The sequence below is a fragment of the Nansenia antarctica genome (assembly GCF_963989245.1).
Source record: "Nansenia antarctica genome assembly, chromosome: 3".
Lineage (NCBI taxonomy): Eukaryota > Metazoa > Chordata > Actinopteri > Argentiniformes > Microstomatidae > Nansenia > Nansenia antarctica.
This window is the reverse complement of record NC_137688.1, coordinates 61,000,447-61,023,262: the sequence shown is the minus strand read 5'-3', so window position 1 is coordinate 61,023,262 and position 22,816 is coordinate 61,000,447. Positions and strand designations below refer to the sequence as shown.

The 22,816-nt window shown below is 42.7% G+C and overlaps 1 protein-coding gene across 1 annotated transcript in view; it reads left to right on the top strand.

The window, feature by feature from the left end:
• Positions 1 to 16,773: 16,773 nt before the first annotated feature.
• LOC308152391 (pleckstrin homology domain-containing family G member 3) overlaps positions 16,774 to 22,816 on the top strand; it is a 74,050-nt gene continuing 68,007 nt past the window's right edge. The window contains exon 1 of the mRNA XM_080525359.1: positions 16,774 to 16,809. Within this exon, the coding sequence (XP_080381485.1) occupies positions 16,800 to 16,809 (10 nt within the window). The 5' untranslated portion in view covers positions 16,774 to 16,799. The remainder of the gene's footprint in view (positions 16,810 to 22,816) is intronic.

Here is a 22,816-nt window from a genome sequence, read left to right as displayed (position 1 = left end):
TCAATTGAATGAATGAGTGAATTGAGAATCGAATATTGTCGTGCGACAAAATCCCACGCCGTGTGCAATGGCCTTTATATATTCATATTACACCTCTTGGAAGAGGAAAGAGAAAGAAAAAAATAAACATAGACAAGGGTACAGTTATATTTTGTGTACCCTTGTAAATGGAACATTGTCAGTTGTGTTGAATAGCGCTAATGGTACAGGGTAGAGTGGTAACAACACTGCCCCCTGTTTTATTTTAGACTCAATGCATGACATTGAGCCATGGTCACAGAATCAATCAAGTTTATTGTTACATCCCATTATACAAGTATCTTTTTGGAATTCACAAGTCCACAGTGTGCAGAATTGTCAGCAGTGTCAAAGGTATAATATACTATACCACTCCATCTACCGCATCTCACAAGCTACCACCCGGCAATCACTCGTTAAAAACTCCGCTAGCACCGTCGGTGGACGGTGAAAAGCCAATGGTGACCGGGCAGCACGACCACTGCAGCCCCGCAGAAGCGGTGGTGCCAGTCGGCCAGCAGAGGTGGAGGAACAGGCAGGTATATGGAGGTGGAGGAGAGGAGTGAACTAGCAGGTGTATGAAGGCTGATCATTGCTTGCATGTAGCAAGGGGCAGTTCCCTTTGCTGCCGGGAAGGCGAACACTGAAAATCAATTAATCCAACTTTAATCCTGGTTTAAACTAGGTTTAAATGATGATGTGCAACGCGTCTCTGATTAAGTTTAAACCTAGTTTAAGCCTGGATTTACTATGCCTGGATTAAGCCTAAACCAGGATTACATCTACATCCTCCATTCAAGCCTTTCTTGTTCATGTAGGCCACCAGTATTGTCAGGCAGTTACCGGGCGGTGGAAAGTTTGGGAAGTCTGGAATAATGGGTCCCATGTGTACAGGGTTAAGCAGTGTCAAGCGAGGGGTTGTGTGGCAGGCAGGTAGGCACACCCAGTTTGTCTCTGGGGTGACAGGGGCTAACTGGCCTGTGGCCTGCAACACACTGTGGTGCTGAATGACTCTACCTATTTCCTGATCCTAGACAGATAAGGCCACTGGCTCACATTTATCTTCATGCTGAGTCCTGTCCCAAGTCTTCTTCTTCTTAGGCCCTTAACTCCCAGTGGAGCATAGGCCATTGACGACTCTTCTCCATCCAGCACGGCTTTGGGCTATCTTCTCCGTCTCTCCCCAGCTGGTACCATGTCTTTTCAGCTCTGCCTCCGTGTCTTCCCCTCTTCCTCTTCCCCTGGGGGTTCCAAGTCAGGGCCTGGCGTGTGGTGGTGTCTGCTGGCTTACGTAGGGTGTGGCCAATCCATCCCCACTTCCTTCTCCGGATCTGGCTCTCTACTGGCTCCTGGCTCCCTCTCTGCCACAGCTCCTTGTTGCTGATTTTGTCCGGCCACCTGATTCTGAAGATTCTGTCCCATGTAAAGTACAAATAACCTCTAGAAGCTCATGTTATTTTCACTTTTAGTGCATGTTGGTGGGATTTGCTTTACAGGCAGCTTAGCCAGTTGTTGAGCACACAGGCATCAAGTTCAAACTAGGGATGTGCATAACGTAACATTTTCACGGTCGATTAATCAGTGGGTGGTATGAACGATTAATAGATTGTTCGATGTGTGCCGACATTCACAAAGACAGCCATGGATCATCGGCAAGAAATCACGTAATATCTTAAACAAAAACAAAAAAACTTTAATAGTGAAAAATCTAATTTATTCTGAAAAACTAATAGTGCTACAGAACCGACATTTGTTCTGTCCGTTAATTTGCGTTGATTTGAATGGGGAAAAAATGTACGGTCCAAATGTTAAAAATCGACTTTGACCCTGAGGAACGATTAATTGACTAATCGATTATTCTGTCCCATCCCTAGTTCAAACATGTATAACTTTGTAGTAGAATGAATTTCTACTTTCTGCATTTGTGACTTTGCTGTTTGTATGTGTTAATATCTATCCCATCAACTGCAGCCAGTACAGTCTAAGTCTTCTATTGGACTAGGCTACTTTGTTAGAGGATAGTCTTGCAGTCTTTGGTGGATGAAGTTGAGGTAGATAATTGCATATTTGTCTGAATTTGAAACCTAATGCTCTGATAATATTGCTCTCCCAATGCTTTTCACTGAGACCTTTGCTCTGTGCATACATGTATGTAATGTTTGGATACAACCCCAGGACATGACAGCTGGTTGACTGATAAATGTCAATATAATAATATAATAATACAATATCTCTAATAATGTACTCTATAATCCTAACCAAACAACCATGGTGGTTATTCACTCTTGGACATGCTCACAATCACCGGTGTTGTGTAAACTTCAAATAACATTTTGAGCGAATCTAGAGTACTCCTTTATACAGTCCAGCAGTTGCTAACCTTACAACCATGAAGAACAAATGATATCTGTCCTTGTGGGTTCGTATCCCACTCCTGGTAAAATGTTATGGGGTGGCAGCTAGCCTGAAGGTTAGAGAGGGCGGCCAGCAATCGGTAGGTCACTGGTTTGATCCCCACCCCAGGAGGGAGCTGGATCTGAGCTGGTGACTGGAGGGATGCTGGCATCATATCTAAGGTGCCTACCACTGCCATTTTACCCTTGAGCAAGGCAAGGGGCGACAAAGATGGCTGACCTTGTGTCCTGAGCGCTGTTCTCCCTGGGAGTGTGCACTTGTTATCTTGGGTTGTGGGGTGTGTGAAAAATGTACCACATTCCAACAGTTGACTCCATTGATTGATTGATTAATTGTATGGCTAATAAAACAGTGTTTGTTGATTGACAGAGCACAAAGGACAGAGGTAAGGAGACAGACTCACAAAGGACAGAGGTAAGGTTAGTGCCTTTGAAATGCTCCACTGGGCACATTGGCAAAGCCCAGCCCTTCATTTTACTACAGTCTGTGAATTAGTATGGAGAGGCCTAGAAATCATGATCGAATCAGTGTACTGTTTTCCACAGATATAGAAGTATATGTATTAAGACAGATGTATGAAGGATGAGACAACAGATATGTTGGAAGATGGATCATTATCCCTGAAGGGTTTCTGGGATCTCTCAGTATCTGGGGTGGCTTTCAAATGACCCAATCACACTGGAGTGTAATGCTTTGGGCAGGAATCTGTAGGCATGGAATCTGACCCCTTACAAAATGAGGACTTTCTTGTTTTTAAGAGGGAAAAGCGAGATGAGCCTCTTGTCATCAGGGTTATCCACCTCAAGGAAGAAGGACAGTCCTGGAAAGAGATCATTCCTGGAGTCCCCAGCGTACTTCCCAGAACGAATCCTTAGTGATTAGATTTAGCTGCTAATGACAGCAGGAGTGTATGAGGTTTACTTGTTAAATGGTACTGTAGTGATGGGTATTTATGGTGATGGCTTTCTTCATGATATATATTTTTTGAAATTTTCTGAGAAAAATATGTCTTAACTTGATCGGATGGGCAAGACGCATATTTGGGCCACCGCTGGGGCAAGACACACGTTTGGGTGGGCTGAGACCACCCCTGCCCATAGCTACTGCCGGCCTTGTGTGGAATCTTTGTTCATTCCTGTCAGGCCATCCTTTCTGTTGTTCTTATGGATCATCTATGATACAGTGACACATATTCTTTTAGAACATTTCGAAACTAGAATCATACTTCAGAAACTCACTGTGACTTGGAATTATGGCATATTTTTGTGCAGAACAAATCATGAAGGTTATGAGCTCAGTCATGACTCCTTTCCATTCCATCGAAGTAATCCCAAATGGAATAGCTACTGTCTTGATGAAAAACATATTTGACACTCTCAAAACTGAGCTTAGGTCAGCTTGACAGACATGAGAAAATGTATAATAGGGCCTATATTGTGTCTGATACTGGTATGTCAGTGTGTGACATACAGTGGGGTGCAGACATTTGTAAAAAAATATGAAATGTCTCATGTTTAACTTTGTACCGTTTAGAGGTTAGGTTTGCTTCTTTTCACATAGATATTAATTGTAAAAGGCATTTTGAGTAGGGGTGCTCACATTTCTGCACCCCACTATAACTGTATGCATGCTGGAAATGGTACAAAGCCATTGTAATCACAAACTGTTTCTCCCTGTGTTCAAAATCTGTTCAAAAATGGAAACCCATATATAGCCTATCAAATTACCAGATCTTTCCCAGTAGTGCAATGTGTCACTCCCAGGGTCCTTTGGGACTCATTGGACTGATGAGTTTGAGACAAACCCTCACATTTCCTCTTTTACAGGAAGGCTCTGAGACAGAGGGGCGGTCTCTCCATGTGTGCCTATTTTTAGAATACTAACTGGGGGTTTACCTCCTACCCAGAAAAGTGGTCCCACTTGTCAGATAAACTTCCTGAAGGACCGATCACAATTTGAGATTGAGTGAGTAAAGTGGGTCTTCTCGTCTTCTTTCTGGCTGTTAATTGGAGGCTTTACTGGAAGTCATTCGTCATTTGAGAGCTGCCAAAACTCAAGCTGGTTTTGAGGAAGTCCTGTCTTTAAAGCACTAGGTTTAATGTTCCTGACCTAGTTTCCTACAGGAGATCAGTAGACATGAGTAGTAGTAACTGCTCACAACTAACTGTAACTAACTCATTCCAGCTAATGGTTTTGATCCTTAGCATTGCCTAGAAAATACCATCTTGCACTGCTAATACATGTACCAGCGCCATTGCAAGATGTCCTTATTACATGTGATTCCCCCCCCCCCCCCCGTATAGATTTATAGTGACCTTTGGAATGGGTTGTCAATTCTGAACATGTCAGGATTTGTTAGGGTCAGTTTTCTGATGGAGACCTCTGCCACTTCCCTCCCACATCTCTCCATCTAGTTGACAGCCTTTCGCTATATGAAACAGAAGATTGTGGGCCCTATTATGCACTTCATCAATAAGACGAGGCGGTAGATCTAAACTTAAGACGTGGAGGCGTGGTCAAGGCCACTTTGCTATTATGCGTGCTGCAGTGGGCGCCTAAAAGCCGGCGCTAAGCAAAGAAATTAGTCATGGGTGTGTTTTGGGCGTCTTCTCAATCAACCCAATCAGCGTGCCAGGTGCCATTCCCTTTAAGAACCGGCTGCGTTGAGTCATTAGCGCTATGCTATTATGGAAGTCCTGAGAAGGAGGTCAGCGCGCTTCTCTGCCTCTCCCTTCTGAAATAAAGCATTTATACTGTGACCGTAATTGACGTCTTGCCGTGGAGCCACGTGCGTGTTCATGTGTGCCCACATGCATGCGCAAACCGCGGAGGCGCGCTCGTGTTTCAAAACGTGCATGAAGTCTAAACTTAAGAACTTTTCAAACCACTTCTTAGCGATAGGAGCAAAGTCAGATCGCATAATAGCAGGGGCGCCTAGTGCACTTCATTAACATATGAACACTCCCACAATGAGCAATATATGCACGGGAGTTTTACGTCTTATATGTGGGCGCCTATCGACACCTGCATAATAGCAGTAGCGCGTATGAAGCGCATAATAAGGGTGGCGGTAGGTCTTAACCTGGCGGTGCGTCTTAATTAACACTTAAGACGGCAAGTTAAGAAGTGCATAATAGGGCCCTGTATGTCTTAGAAGGGGATTTCCCGCTCTCATTCAACTCGTATTCAACAAATGTTATCAGTTGATCCTGCTTAAGTAGATCCACAACGTTTCCTCTTCAGGTCTGCATTAAGACTGACACTGATATACTGTAAGGTTGAATGGTTGTTGACATTAATAATTTTAGCATTGGTCTCGTTCTAATGTATTTACTGTGCTCCCTCCGTTTTGGGGGCCTTTTAGAGGCCTTCAAGATTGAGGTGTAAACTTGGTTTAGGATTCAACAATCCGCACTATTTTCATTTGGTCACGGACGGTGTTTCATCTGACGACAGGAATAATGATAGGACAGGTGAAAAAAAAAATGTGGCACACACCCTCACTTTTGTATCCTACCGTGGAACACAACATTCGGATGTGACCTAAAAATGCCATCCTGAGAAGCTGGTGTCAGGGATTGACTACCACAGCCCTTTTGTGTGGCACTGTTTATTGTGTGTCAACGTTTGTGCGGTGGAGCTATCCATTAGCAAGCTGCACTGTGGCCCCCTCAGAAAGGCTCCTCTTGTGTGTTCTTTGCGTTCCTGAGTCATGTGACCAGAGTCCAGCCGAGGAGGAATTGTTTGTTTATTGTGGCGCTCCAGCTGTGTCACTTCACACACCCCCCGTCCTCCTTACCCCAAACTCAGAATGAGGTGATGCTCAGTGTTGTCAATGTGTCAACGATCCTACAGTATAATGGAGAGGATCAAGTCATGTCACCCAGCTCTCCAACCTCTTGGTCAATTGGAGCTGAACTAAAGTAAAGGCACTAATATTTATTTATTTATTTTAACCTTCATTTATACTGGGAAAACACACTGAGTCAAAGGCCTCTTTTGCAGGTGCACCCTGGTCACAATATTTACACAATAACAAAACAACAAATACAAAATACAACACAGTTCAATGCAGAAATCAATGCATCAAATAAAACCACAATATTAGAAGAAACGATCACATCTTTCACCAAGGATGTCCTCAATTAACATCCTAAATTGCCCAAGCCGCACCAGAACATCTAATTGAATTTGTTTTTGTAAAACCAATTCTGAGAACAGGTTAGGTAATTTATTCCTTGAATTTTAATAATGAGGTTAGGTAAGCCGGGAGTTTATGCAGTCTTTATACAAAAAGGGAGTAATGAAGGGATCTAACGAGGTCCAGAAAACCTTTTGATAAAGAATGAAATGGGATTTAAACGAGGTCCAGCCAACCATCACCTGTGATAAAGCGAAGGGTGCTATGGTAGATGGCATCCAAAGGTGTAAGAGATGGGGCTGCTGCATCTCCGTCAGTGGTCATCCTATCTTATGTAACTCTCTCAGACCCTGTGGCCAGGCCATGGATATGCACTCGGAACAATGCACATCCTGATCCCCGGAGCGGCCCGACTCCTGTGATCTTGCCAGAGAAGAAACAAGGAATTGACAGTGCCAGCGGAATGATGGGACAACGGCCTAAGCCAAGCCCATTGTTTTGATTTGTGTTGATTAGGGATATAACAATACTGCCCCATAAATAAATGTGATGTGAGAAGCTATCACCCGCCTCCACTGCCTGTGTACCTCACAATCAGTGCCCCTAATGAACATTGCATTGCCAGGAGCCCAGGATATGACTTCACGATGTTCCTAAACTTTTTAACCTTTTATTATTATGTGCTTGAGCTTTGAAATTCACTTACAGGGTGGAGTATTGAATTTACAGAGTTGGAATTGTTGAGAACCCTAAGGCTTATGGGAAAATTGCACTTCTACCGGGTAGTTGGATTCAATCGTCTGTTTGTTCAGAGGGAACATACTGTGCTGCTGTAGAGCTGCGTCATCCATGTCCTCAGACAACAAACATCCACACAGCTGTGTGTTTTAGCACTTCAGCCATTATTTGATTAAGTAATTAGTTACACATTATTTATTGATTGATTTGCACACACCGATTAACAAAGAGGAAAGACAGAATTTATTAATATTAAGTCTGTATATGAAGTAAGTGATCAATATTAGTCACAGTAGATGAAACGGAAACACTGCAAGGTAAGATCTTGTCTGTACATCTCTTCAGGAAATGAACAGGTAGACAAACCAATGTGGTTTGCTGGTGGGAGGTTTTTTTAACCTACATTTTCTGCTCAAAAAGTACAGGCATGGTGCGAATTTGATAGAAAGAAGAGATTACTGAGACACAGCATGCACTATTGACAGGTAGGCCTAGGTCTGAAATTAGCCATTTAATTGAACAATTCAGTGTAGTGTGTTCAGCGTATAAAGGATAGAATGGAGATTATTTTAGTATGCAGTCAACAACATTCTGTAACATGCTTTCATTCTTCAATATTTTAAGACCAGCTGGTTGGCCATACATTTGTCAGTATGGTCCCTGCTGGAATCGAACCCACAACCTAAACATTGTTAGCGCCATGCTCTACCAAATCAGCCACAGAGGACCCGGCAGCTATGGATTTCAGGATTACCTACTGTACTAATCACTAGCAATACCATATTGTTATTTTACTCGTAATCACAATGCCTGGATTATAAATTATAAATAAAGTTTTTCCCACTTGGAAGCGACTGGAATTGACACTTTTTAAATTAACTTTTCTTTTGTTCTTTTCAATTTCAATTTACTTTGTGATGGTTTAGTGCCGTTCAACTTTGTCCAAGCAAGCATAAACTGTAATGGTCAGCTATCTACCCACTATAATTGATTTGGCTGCATCCCAATGGTACAAGATTAATAGCCAGCAGACCCACCTAACACACAAGTGGGCAACTGTGAGTGCGTCAATCCCTTGTGCCTTTAACCTTTTAATGACTGTGAGGAGAGAGAAGGGAGGGGTGAGAGGAAGTTTAGATAGGAAGCTGCAAGTGTCAGTGGGCTGACATTATTTGATCTCTTGCCCAGTGGAAAATCAAGTTGAGGACTAACACAATGCAACTGTGCTAGTTGTGTATGGAAATATCTACCATCCATTTTTTTGTTGCTATGTGTGAAAGGAGATCTGAACTTGGAGAGCCCCCAAAAAAGGTTATGGACAATACCAATGGAGTGTAGGCAGTCAGGATGTGGGAATATGGAGAGTCAGAAAGGAGGTTGTGAAATACAGAGCTACCCAGACCAAGTGGAGAGGCACCAGTGGCGGCTGGAATATGGCCGTTTAAGATTGAGGATTTTTTTTTTTGTAATGAGTATGGCCTTCTTTCTATTATAGCATATTGGACGACTGCATTCACATTTTCCATTCATCTCAATGAGGCATTGATTACAGTTTTAGGTGATACAAGTTTTGGCTATTCAACACCCAGCCCGGGCATTATATTAGCATTTCCCCATCTTAATGGTAAATGGACTGACTTATATAGCGCCTTATTCCAAAGCGCTTTACAATGGCCTCTCATTCACCCATTCACTCACACACCAATGGCGGCAAGCTACCATGCAAGGCACCGGCCCGCTCATTGGGAGCAATTTTGGGGGGTTCAGTGTCTTGCCCAAGGACCGCGAACCGCCGATCTGCCTACCTTGCGATTATTAGACGCCGGCTCTACCTCCTCTACCCAGCTATGGGTCAAATAGCCCCACTGCCTTGTGGGCCTATTGAGGCGAAGGCTACAGGAGAAAACCCCTAACGAAAAATCCAGCAGGTCAGCAGGCTGTAAGGTGGCAACCCCACCAGCTGACAACGGCTGCTTGGGCCAATCACCCACCCAGACGTAAAGCTGATTGCTGAAACCGAAACCAGAACTAAGAAATCACACCTGAATCGGGCATGCCGCCCTACCAGTAGGAGACAAATGAATTCCTTGGGACAAACCCTAACGGAAGCCCAAGGGAGGAAAGGCCTGCTCCAGTTCAAGTCCAATACCAGAGTAGGATGCTGGAACGTGAGAACTCTATCAAATAGGAAAGTTAGCACAACTATCAAAGGAGATGAGAAGATACAACTTTAGTATAATAGGAGTAAGTGAGTGTAGATGGAACACCTTTGGGGAAGTCACCATCGCCACAGGAGAGAGGTTCCTGTATTCAGGAAAGGAGAACGAAGAGGATCCACATATGCATTGGGTGGGCTTAATTATCTCTAAAGACGCTGCAAGAAGCCTCCTTGATTGGAAACCAGTTTCAGAGCGCATAATCACTGCCAGGTTCCTATCCAAGGGTCGTAACATCACCATCATCCAGTGTTATGCACCGACAAATTCGGCTGAAACTGAGGAAAATGAAAAGTTCTACCAACAACTACAAGCGCAAGTACAGAAGACCCCAAAGAGAGACATCCAGATAGTCATGGGAGATATGAATGCCAAGGTTGGAAGGGACAACAGGCACTGGATGAACGCCATGGGAACTGAAGGTCTCGGAGAAATGAACGAGAATGGAACCCTCTTTGCGGACTTCTGCTCTTTCAACGAACTGATCATCGGAGGAACTATATTCCCACACAAGCCCACACACAAAGCGACATGGATCTCTCCTGATCTAAAGACCGAGAACCAGATCGACCATATAGCAATAACAAGAAAATGGCGAAAACTGCTGCTAGATGTTAGGGTAAAGAGGGGAGCAGACATCGACTCTGACCACCACCTGCTGATAGGAGAGTTCAGACTGAAACTAGCTGCAAGGACAGGGGAAGGAAGTAGGACCCAGAGAAAATTAAACATCAGGAAACTAGGGGATCACCAGGTTAGACAGGAAGCAGGGCTTACACTTAGAAACAGATTCCAAGCATTAGCAGAAATGGGAGATGTTGAGGAACATTGGGAAAGCTGCAAGAAGGCCCTCATCGACACATGTGAACAGGTCCTAGGCTATAGGAAAGGAGAAAGAAAGGACTGGATTGCAGATGACACATGGAAAGATATAGAGGAAAGGAAGAACCTCAAAAACAAGTGCAATAGGGAGCCAGATATGACCAAGAAAGGGAAATGGAGACAAGAGCACCAACAACAGAGCAGAGTAGTGAAGAAGAAGACAAGAAGGGACTAGAGGAGATATATTGACAACCTAGCATCTGAGGCAGAAGTAGCAGCGGGACAGAGGAACATGAACTATCTCTACAGAATTACAAGACAACTAGCAGGGAAGAACAGAACCACTAGCCGACCGGTGAAGAATAAACAGGGACAACTCCTCACACAGGAAGCCCAACAGTTGGACCGCTGGAGGGAACACTTCCAAAAGCTCCTAAATAGACCTCCCCCAGAAACATCACCAGAGATCAGCAGTACACCATTGGAAATACTGAAGGTCAACTGTGGGAGGATCTCGAAGGGTGAAATAACCAGAGCCATCAAAAAGATGAAGGCTGGAAAAGCACCAGGAGTTGATTACATCCCCCCTGATATTCTGAAAGCCGATCCCAAAGCGTCCACAGAGGTTCTATACCCCCTCCTCAACAAGATCTGGGATACAGAGACAACCCCGATAGAATGGAAAACGGGCTTAATGGTCACCATTCCAAAAAGAGGAAACCTTAGCGAATGCAACAACTGGAGAGGCATAATGCTTCTGTCCACCCCTAGCAAGGTTCTCTGTAGGATTATCTTAGATAGGATACAAGCAGCCTTGGATGACCAGTTGAGGAAGGAGCAAGCAGGTTTTAGGAAGGATAAGTCATGCACAGACCACATTGCTACCCTGCGAATCATCATAGAACAGTGTGTTGAGTGGCAAAGCGCACTTTATATAAACTTTGTTGACTTCGAAAAAGCCTTCGATAGCCTGGATAGGGAAGTGTTGTGGAAGCTCCTAGGTCACTATGGCCTACCCTCTAAGATCATCAACGTAATAAAAGACATATACCAGGATTCCAATGGCTGGGTGATCTGCAAGGGTAAACTGTCAAACACCTTTGCCATCACGACAGGGGTGCGGCAGGGCTGTCTCCTTTCCCCTCTGATTTTCCTCATTGCCATAGACTGGATCATGAGAAGAACAACTGAAAACCATAGGACAGGAATCCAGTGGACCCCGTTCACCCAGCTCGAGGACCTAGATTTTGCAGACGACCTCGCACTACTCTCCGAAAACCACACACACTTGCAACAGAAGACAGATAGGCTACAGACTAACAGTGACCAGCTTGGACTCGATCAACATCGGGAAAACTAAGACCATGAAGCTAAACCAGAAAACACATGACCCAATCACACTCAGGGGAGAGGCCATAGAGGACGTGGAGCACTTCACATACCTAGGGAGCAACATCAGCAGGGATTGAGGAGCAGACAGGGACATAGTAGCACGCATCAGCAAAGCACAAGTAGCCTTCAATATACTCAGGCCCATCTGGCTGTCCAAGCAACTCTCCAACAACACAAAGCTACGGATCTTCAATACCAATGTGAAGACTGTCCTGCTCTACGGCTCTGAAACGTGGAGGACCACCGAGGGCCTCACAAGCAAGATCCAGGTGTTAGTCAACAAATGCCTGCGGTACATCCTCAAGCTGTGGTGGCCCATTAGAATCACAAATGAAGAGCTGTGGAGAATAACAAACCAGGACAGCATAGCTACCACCATCAAAAGGAGAAAGTGGAGCTGGATAGGGCACACCCTTAGGAAGGACTCCAACAACATCACTAGACAGGCCTTGGACTACAACCCGCAGGGGAAGAGGAAAGCTGGAAGGCCGAAAAACACCTGGAGACGTTCCACACTCCAAGACCTGAAGAACATCGGGGTGAGCTGGCAAGAAGCAAAGGCCCAGGCCCAAAAGAGAGTGAGATGGAGAGCTCTGGTGGACGCCCTATGCCCCTCAACGGGGTGAAGAGTACTAACTAACTACCTCCTGCGCCACAGCCACCCCCATCTTATACCTAGCATGAAGTTACAACCTAATCTACACATACGTTTTATAATACAGGTGCACACTGCACAGAAGGACAGGTAGATGGGAGTTATCAAGGTGACAGTGACACATTCAACACACCCTTGCACATTATTGCTTTGAGCTAGCTGATCTGATCACCCGCATACACAGTTTACTTCCATAGCAGCCACATACAGCATCATCTCTTTGCTTGTTGTATAATTCCTTCCGTCATCCACATACTCTTCTCTCTTACCTCTTCCCTTCGCCTGGGAACCTTTGTTTCCTCTCTTTCTCTCCCGAACTTTGCGCCAGAAAAATGTACGCTCAATAAATTAGCTGATTTTGTTTGGATGGTCAGGATGTGAGGCTGCCATAATTGGTCTGAAGGCCAATGCACACGGCGTGCGATTTTTGTCGCCGGACAAAATTCGATTTTGAAGTTTGAATGGAAGTCTATGAGAAAATCTCATCCCAATGCACACGGCCCCGATTTTAATCGCACCGCGGAAATTCGATTCCATTCGTTTTGAATGGGACAAAGCACACGGCATACGAGTTTTGTCGCACTGTCAAATTTTGTAAAAGTTTGTGGTGCGACGGATTATTGCATCACAATGGGACAATTGGGAAAACTTCAACTGGTCTATCTAAATTAATTGAGTCACTCATAACGGGGAGAGAGACTGGAGCATACATTTTTGACTGTCTCCTTTTTTGAAGAGAAGTTAAAGGCTGAAGGTCTGACCCAAAAGGTCTGATACAGTACATACACCTACGGTACATGAAGGGTTTATGATGTACAACATTATCATTTCATTTTCATATCATATTTCAAATACATACTGGACACCACGGATAATGGATGCCATTTGGTAAACCTCATCTTCTTTTCAGTGTGCCAGGCACATCATTCACTAATCCGTGGCACAGATGTCATTAGCAATTTCTCGCCTTTTCGCTAATTGCATGACGACATCAATGACCTATTTTAAAACATATTTTTAACTCTCCAAAACAATGTGTGACTTTGCAAGGCAGGATAGGGTGAAACAGAAAAGGAATCAGAGACATGTAAACATATTTTGTTTCTTGACTGTGTGTTTCTATGACGTGCTGAAGGTTGAAGGCTATCGTAAATCTTTGAACAAGTAACGTTATTTATACTTATAATATATACTATACTATATATATTATATTAGTTTACTATATATTACTATATATATTATATTAGTTTACTCATCTATGATATAGTTTTTGGCTGCACGGGGTTGCCAGATTTCTAATCTAGCACGACTGAATGACCAGCCAAATTATACACATGTTGTATAGACACTGTCCACTGAAAACCGGACATCTGGCAACCCAAAATTAATATTTACTCTACTGTACGTAGGCTACGTGTATGTAAAAATGGATGACGAAAAGCTCATAACGTTTATTCAGTGCCATCGGGAGCTATACGACCCCAGCTATGAGAGGTATAAGGACACAAATAGAAGAGACCAATCATGGAGAGCAATATCTATTGCTATTGGATGCTCTGGTAAGTTAGCTAAGTAGCTACTTCAGATAACTAATGTTAGCGTGCAGCTCTCACTCAGACTAGCTAAGTAGCTAGCTACCTCAGATAACTAACATTAGCGTGCAGCTCTCACTCAGACGTCCTCGAGTCATATTCATAAGTCAAGCGAAAAATGTATGTCTTAAGACAGCAATGTGTGTCACAAGTTAACCAAGTAATTTATTTAATCATTGTATCACCATTAAAGTATAAAACGTATAGGAGTCATTTATGCATGATTTATTTCCGTGTCATGCCACATAGCTACACGGCCCATCTCACATACAAGACGCCTATATTACATAATAATAACAATCGAGCATGTAGGCACAATATTGTAGCGTGAACGCAGGAACAATCGTCAGCCAGACGGACTTACATATTGAGCCTCATCGGTTGGACGCAGTGCACCGCTCAGACCCCACGGGGGGGTCTCAAATACCCGGCGAGTTACGTGCCCTTTTAATTATTTACTATTCAGCCAATATGTCCAATGTTTGTCTTATTTATAGGCCTATGATTATTTGAATGAGATGAATTTGTACTACTGTATATTTATGATGATTAATTGAGATGCATGATCAGTTGTGGAAGTTGAGTCCTAGATGTTGGACTGTCTCCGTCCTCCGAATCTATGTCTGCCTGATCATCGCCCATAATAATAAAGTGGCTTTTATAATACACCTTTCTGGCTGTGTGTTTTGTGCGCTCCCTCTCCTGACATTTTACCAATACCCCTAAATCAGGGGACCCACATATTTTATCACAATATGTCCAGTTGTATCTTGTAGAAATTGTGGAAGCAAGGCAAGCAATATTGGTAGAGCCTATTGTAATCAGCCTGCCTGGTCCGACTACGTAACAATAAAGTAACAATTGAGAATGGAATGTTGTGGTGCAACAAAATTGCATCGCACGCCGTGTGCATTGGGATGAGATTTTTTATGATTTTCTCATAGACTTCAATGGTGTGAGTTGAAAATGGAATTTTGCGGTGCAACAAAATCGCATCGCACGCCGTGTGCATTGCAATCGAATGTTGTCCGGCGACAAAAATTGCACGCCGTGTGCATTGGCCTTGAGAACCATCCTCGGAAATTGCTCATTTTACTGCGAAAATGGTTAATTGAAAAAATAAAAACAAAATGAATGTGGTTTAACAGAGAAGCAAAGAGAGTCTCAATTCAAGCTCACTACCATTGCATTTACAGTTACCATTTCAACCATTTGGGACCACTATTGAGACTACTATCTTCTATCAATTTTTGTTTATTTTTTGTGAGCTGTTTTAATGCATTTTGTAAAGCAGAATCAAGCATATTCTGCAGAAGTTTTTATAAAAATAAAAATAAAAACATAAAAATTCAAGGGAGAACCATCTCCGCCATGGACCAGCCTCCACTGAGAGGCACACAATATACTGGCTATATCTGTAGTTATTACCTTAGATACAAACTGATTAGTATTTATTTCCAAAGAGTTTGGCCTGCCGTTGTATGTCATTTATTTTATGATTTGCTGTAATGGAAGAGTCAATTGGTAGATTCAATTGTAGAGCAGAAGCACTTTGCCACGTTACAAATCATTAGCTATTTAGGCTTTTTTATTTTTTTTTCAGATTTTATCCCTTTTTTCACCCAATTTGGTAGCCAATTGAACCCAACCTAGCATCCAATTATCCCCTGCCTATTGCGAGGGATCCGCCGCACGACCCCGTGGCCGGCAGTCCCAGAGGAGGCCGCCAGGCAGACTAGCTGACTGGCTCCTCGAGCCCAGCACCGTTATTTAGGCTTTTCAAGTATTTTTTGTTTCTGCAATAAATATAATTTTATGGTTGTTTTGCGGCAGGTAGGAGCAATTATGAACAACAGCACATTGAACAAACGTTCTTTTGTCTCTTGGCTGCTGAGGTTAAGTAGAATTTCTCATGCTGTGTTTAGCAGAGTTCACACATTAGGGGAGCTGTTAAGAATAAAGTCATACTTAAAAAGACATTTGGGATTGTTTGGCCAACAGAAAAGGCCAAAAGCTGCCCAGCAAATCTTTTCTGTAAAACTGGTTTGCTGAAACACCTGCTTTGCTATCTTGAGTGGCAACAATATTTCCATGCTCTGTCTACACAGAGTTCAGTGTTTCCCCACAGGATCTTTTTTTTGAGACTGTGGTGGGTGGACCTCGGACCATCCTATGGACCTACAGTAGATGCAGTGCGAATTCCAAAGTTTGCGTCGGTCACGTGTAAAAACTGCATCGCTTGCGTGTAAAGATATTTTCGGTTCGTAATGAGACTATGGCAGGCCGTCACAGTCTAGGTAATTAATGGGAAACACTGGAGTTTTATACTCCATAAATCAGCCCTAAGTTAAGATTTTCTTTGTCTGTAAAAACCGACCAGCTGCAAAAACATGACACTTTAGTTCTATATACTTTCTAGCACTTTCCCAGGCCACAGCAGCTAAGATAATACCTAAGCTGTAAAAACATAGGTAGACTTTATTTAGAATGACACAGGACTGAAAACTTTCCCACACTTAATTATCCCAGTGTGCAGAGCTATGCTTCCTCTTTTGAGGGGAAAAGGAGGATAATGGGACTTCCTATAACGGCCCGTTGTCGGATTGATGAGCTGTATGTCATGGAGAACAAGATGGGTGGTGGCAGACAACTTCTGTGGTGGTCCTCTGTTGTCTTGCATGGCGATCTAGTCTTTCATGATCTGATGTCTATTGTTTCCTGTCCTCATACTCCCTCTTCATGTTTGTTGCAGTTTCTGAGGCCCCAGTGCCATGCCCGAGGGATCTCACAACGCTTCCTATGAAGTGCCGATGGGTGAAGGTAAGATAACTCTCTGTCCTGCATTACGATGATTCATTAGTCTGTAGTCTGCTGATTCAGTTGCAAGTGCATCCCCACTAAGAGGTTGGGATGCCATCCATTGGTAGTGGACAGAGACACAGATTTGATGGAGAAAAATGTAGTTAGCATTTTACATATGATACCGTATCTATCTACTTATCTCTTATTGTTTGTTGATAGAAGCCATGGATATACGTAGGTTTTTGTTGTGGGAAGCTCAACCATATCACCCATCTCCAATGGCGATTCATAAAGTATTGGATGAGCACCGTGCTCTTGTTCAGACAGACTAATTGGCTGGCAAAAATCCAGCTGTGACTGTGTAGTATGCAAGTAGTATGGATTTGAATGCGTGTAGGCATTTTAGAATAACATAACATGTGGCAGTCATGGAGATTTAGGTTATTCTGTATGTCCTTCCAAGTGGGGAAACGTGCTTTAGAAGCACCTGTCCTGCATGGGTTTAAGGTACAGTGGAGGAAATAAGTATTCAACATATCAACAATGTTTTAATCCAACATATTTCCATTGCAGCTATTCAGATGCGATTTAGACCAGACGATTGGTATTAACTCAATAAAACTACACAGATGAAGAAATTGTAACATTCCAATCCATAAAAAAGCTATGTGCAATAAAATGGAATGACACAGGAAAAAAGTATTGAACATAGTAAGACAAAGCACTAAACCAGCTTATGCCACGAATGAGTTCTTCTACCTGTGCTTATTAGAAGCAGCATGTTCTGCATGTTGGTGGATAAGTACTTGCACTATTTGAAAAAGGATTTCCCACCTCTGAATGCAAGTCAACTAATCAGGTATCACCAAGCTTTCCTGCAAGAAACAACAACAAAGAAAATATCCCAAAGAAAATGTGTGGAAGGAACTGAAGATCCAGATTCCCCAGTGGGCCCCCGGAAAAATGCCAAAATCCCACCTGATCACTGTGAGAGAAGTTTTTTCGTACAGAAAGCGTCTTGAAGCTGTCATTGGAAAGAAAGGCCTCACCAAATATTAAATACATTTCAGTTATCGTGTTCAATACTTATTTCCTGTGTCATTCCCCTTTATTGCTCATAACTTTAATAGATTTAATCCATTTTCGAATTGGAGTGTAGTTTCCAGTGCAATTTCTTTAGCTGTGGAGTTGTATTGAGTTAATACCAATGTCTGGCCTAAATCTCATGTGTATAGCTGCAATGGAAATATGTTGAATTTTGATGTGTTAAATACTAATAATAGACTGTATTTCTCTGTATTTCTGGGTAATATCTATCCTGGTGAATTGGCATGCTTTCCAGTTAAGACTAAACAAGCCTACAATAGTTATATAGGTCATGCATGCATGCATGAACTCGGCATGCATCCTTATCAAGGGTCACAACACAACAGTGGCTCAATTGTTGCAGATTGTGTGGTGTCTGTGTACTGTGGACTTCCATTATGCTCTCTCTCTCTCTGGTGCTGTGTGGCAGTGTAGGGAATCCATCATTAGTCACATAAATCCTTTTCCAGGGTCCGAGTCTCCCACAATGGAGTTCATTCTGTGCTCTGGACACTGCACTATAAAACACATCTAGTAAGATTTAGGCTAAACATTTTGAAGGCATATCAATTGCGTCACACAAGGATTTATTTTATTAAAGGTTACTTCATTGGGCATTTTGATTTTGTATTCCCTGGATCTAGTGAGGTCATTAAGCAAATGGTTATCGTGTCTAGCTGCTGTTTTTTATTTTAAAGCTTTGGTAAAAATGGGGATGCCTGTTTTAACAGATGTGGAGGTTTGGTGTTTTTTTTTACTTGTCTCACGATTTGTCACTTGACTTCATTTGCATGCCTTCAAACTCTGCTTGTTCTTATAATCATTATGCTGACATAATTGAGATGTATACAAAAATCGAATGCCCGAACCTTCTCTCTGAGTTTTACAACCACACCTGCCTTTTTCACGACAATTGATGGGGCGCCGTCGGTTGCCACGCTGACTGCACAACTCCAGTCCACCTCCAGTCTGTCCAGGGCCCCGACAAGGCTAGCGAGCACGTCATTAACTGTGTTAGTGTCTGTCAATGGCACCAGCATTACAAACTCCTCAGTGACAGTCAAAAATGCATCCAATACCCTGAATAAATATTCCTAATTGGGCTACATCAGTCACGTGAGTGCTTTCATCAATAGCAATAGAGAATGCAATAAATGACTTCAAATCTCCAGCAAGTTCCCCAATTCTCTCCGCCACAGTATTTCTCGACAAACTAATGTTATCTAAAGCTAGACGCTTCTCAGGACACACCAGCTCAAATATATATATATATCTTTTTAAATCTGTTTTTATGACTGTTTTTATGAAAAACGTTTTATTTTATTTTTTATTATTTTTAGTGACCATTGGTTTTCGGTTTAACCGTAAAACCGTCCAACCCTAGTTGATATTTTGGTCTCTCTTTGCCCTGTCATGTCTCATTGGTGTTTTCTGGGGTGCACAGCCTGAGGACCTGAGGTGAGGACCTCAGTGAGGACCTTACCTGTTTTTAATGCAGCCACAGAGAGGTGTGGCCTCTTGACATGGGCGTTGTAATTGTAGTTGATGACAGGGAGTCTAGTACTCTGGTACATTTCCACTACTGTCACAACACATACTTAACTTAAAGGTGAGCTAATTTGTTTGGATGCTTAAACAAATATTTTCAATGATTTCTCCTAGTTAGTAAAGACTGTTGTGATGAGATGATTGATTGGAAGTTCACTGACTGAATTTGGTTGCATGATATACCCTATAATAATAATAATAATAATAATAATAATAATAATAATAATAATAACTTTTTATTTGTATAGCGCTTTTCCTGCAAACGTTGCAACTCAAACCCCTGGTGGTGGCCGCAGCCTTCAACACAATCCTCTGTGCTGCACTTCCTCCATCTGCTTATGTCTGACTTGCTCTATCTGCCTCAGTCTCAGAATGGTTTTCTTTAGCAAAGAAGCCCTCACATACACACATAATGCCTTGTGTGGATTTGTGAAAATGTAACAATACGGCGATATGCAGTGAGTCATTTGCTACATTTACTTTATTAACTAGATTAATGATAGATATGGATTCATGCCTGGATAACTAGAAAATATAGGCTACCGACATAGGGCAGGAGTGGGTAACGTGGAAACTAATGTACAACATTTACATTGACATTTTTGTTATTTAGCAGACGCCTTATTCCAAAGCGACTTACAATCAATACATTTGACTAAGCAAGTGAATCATCAATCCACCAGTCGTATCAGGAAGAGTAATCTAGCTCAGGCCCGGGGCCATTGGCAGTCTCAGTGATAGAAGGAAAAAGTTTTTATTTTTTTATTTTTTATATATAGACACTGGAGAACAGAGAAACAGTACAAGGTGGGCAGTAGAAGTCTTAGGGGACACAGTGAAGGGGAAAAGCGGGTGTCTCAGGAGACGCAGTGCTAGGGGGGTAGTAGATGTCTCAGGAGGAGCAGTTAATGTACAAGAACGACCCCTGGACAGGAGGCTAGTCTGGCACAGAGCCTTACCCCCAGTCCGTGTTCTTATGCCGAGACATCGGGTCCCATCTTTAGAGTCTTTGGTAGAACTCAGCCAGGGATCAAATACCCAACCTTCCGACCCAACCTTCCGACCCAACCTTCCGACCCAACCTTCCCATCTTAGGGCAAACACAACAACAATGACACTGAGTGGATCTCTCAGTTATGACCTACAGTTAAACCTCAGGGAGCTCTCAAGGAATCTCCCTTGGCATTGAAGTTGTGAAAAAGAAAATAAATGCTGTCCAAAGTTTCCTCTTGACATTATGTATTGGTTTCATAAGTAGCAAGATTATATTCACATACAGGAACATTATGTGAGAACATTTAGCGGTTGGTTTCAAAATGCCTGCCCCAGGAATGTTTTCTCAGCTGATTTGAAAGGAGATTAAAAGATCAGCTCACCTTTTACCTAGAGTGTTTTGGTGACATTCTGCCAGACGCTTCATTTGACACGATCTGACATTATAAAATATGGGAAGACGAGACCGAAGTAAGTATTTTTCTCACTAAAATGGAATGTTAGAATAAATCGTGATACCGTCAGACTGTCAACTGCAGAAGAAGAAAAACAATCCACTTTCTAGTTTTTCCTGTGTGTGTGATGCTGTGTGATGCTTGTGTCCAAATGCATCTGATATCAGGGGTTGAAGTCTGGATGCTCGTTCTCTATCTTTCATTACACATACCAGCAAGCTTCTCCCAACAGGCAATCCGCTTGAACACCATGATTTCCAAGGTGGGTGGTCTGGATGGCATTGTGGAAGAATGCTCCCGATCAAAAAAAAAAACCAACAACATAAAATGCAATATTCCATCCTCTTCATGGCAGCAAAGGGAATTAAGATTAAGGTTAAATTGCAGTCAGTTGTGAAATTCAATACACAGCTGACCACTATACTGTACCATACTTTGGCTTGTTTTTAGGCCATTCCAGTGTCTCCTTGAGAATGCTCCTCACTTTCATCCAGACATGGAAAGAACGTAGCCCAAGTCAGTTTTTGGTTTGGCTGTGGGGTACTACAGGTGGGAGAGCCTAACTGAAATCCTCATGGGTTCACATCTATTGTAAATCTTATACTCTCAACCGCAGTGGAACACAGCCTTTCAGGGAGTATAACCATTGATATTGTTTGTAATAAATCAGCCAAATGAATAAAACTAGGCTTCTCGTCCAAACAGGTTTATGACCTTGTTAAATTCACCTCATTTTTAAAAAACCTTTGGCTATTTACATCCACAGGGAAGTCTATGCACTGGTTTGCTCTTAATATTATAGAGTCTGAAACAGACCGGAATCATTAAACTCATGCAGTGTAGTCAAGCCGTGTGACTACCTCAAGGCCCAGAGACGGTTTCCATGGTGGATCTTGGTAGATTATAGATCAGCAGATTATGCTCAGACTGTTTAGACTGCAAATACTGCTACTTATGAAGTCTGTAGGATTGCTGTGGCTTTTGAGAGAATCAGCAGTCTGAAAGCTGTTTGAGATGTGCCTTTGGTGGACTAAGGTGATATACAGCACAGCTGAACCCATAGGAGGCGGTCAATGTTTTGACCATTGGTGCCCATGTAGCCATTCACATGCAGTGGGAAGAAAGGAAGGAAGGAAGGAAGGAGGGAGGGAGAAATGAGAGAGAGAGAGTGCTCTGACTTGTGGAGGCTTTAAATGGCTAAATGGATTAGGTAAGCTTGGTAGGCAGGCAGTGGGTGAATGGATAGATTGTTGCAGTTCTCTTCAGCATGTCATGTGTACGAAGAAGAGCCTTTAATAGACTCAGGAAAGTTCTGCAGGATGTACGATAGGCACATCCATTTTGTTTTATCTTTTGGCATCAATGTTCTCCACATGTTCTCAATGTTCTGCCTTTGAGCTAGCATGGATTGTTCTCATATGAGACATATGTAATATGATGCATGATAACTTCATGATCATGACATTAGCTAAATCATTGAGAAGTAATACTACCGGTATATATCTCAGAGGAAAGGGTCATGTACATCATTTTCTTCCTAAAAAGATAGTGAAAAAGACATTTACTCCACTTTGACAGTATACTCGCTGCTGTGATATAATCTCACTCAGATGTGCCATTTGAGGTCATCATCATAGATAAAGGTCTAACACAGAAACAATACTGGCCTGTGTCCTCCCCTGTGTCTCAAATAAAAACTTGTTCTACTTGAGACGCTGCGTGCCAGGCACACACGCTTGGCTGCCCACATGCACGGCAAGTGTGGAGCTGGTGTAATGTGTCATACTGTGTCTGGTGTATGATATGGATGCATACCGAGTTACTCAGAGACGTTCCATTGTACTTTTAGATAAATGCTCCAGGGGGGGTTTAGGAGGCTGCATTACTGGTTGCCTGTCAAATTACCATGGCTACTGTACATTGCTCTCTCCATGCAACGCTGT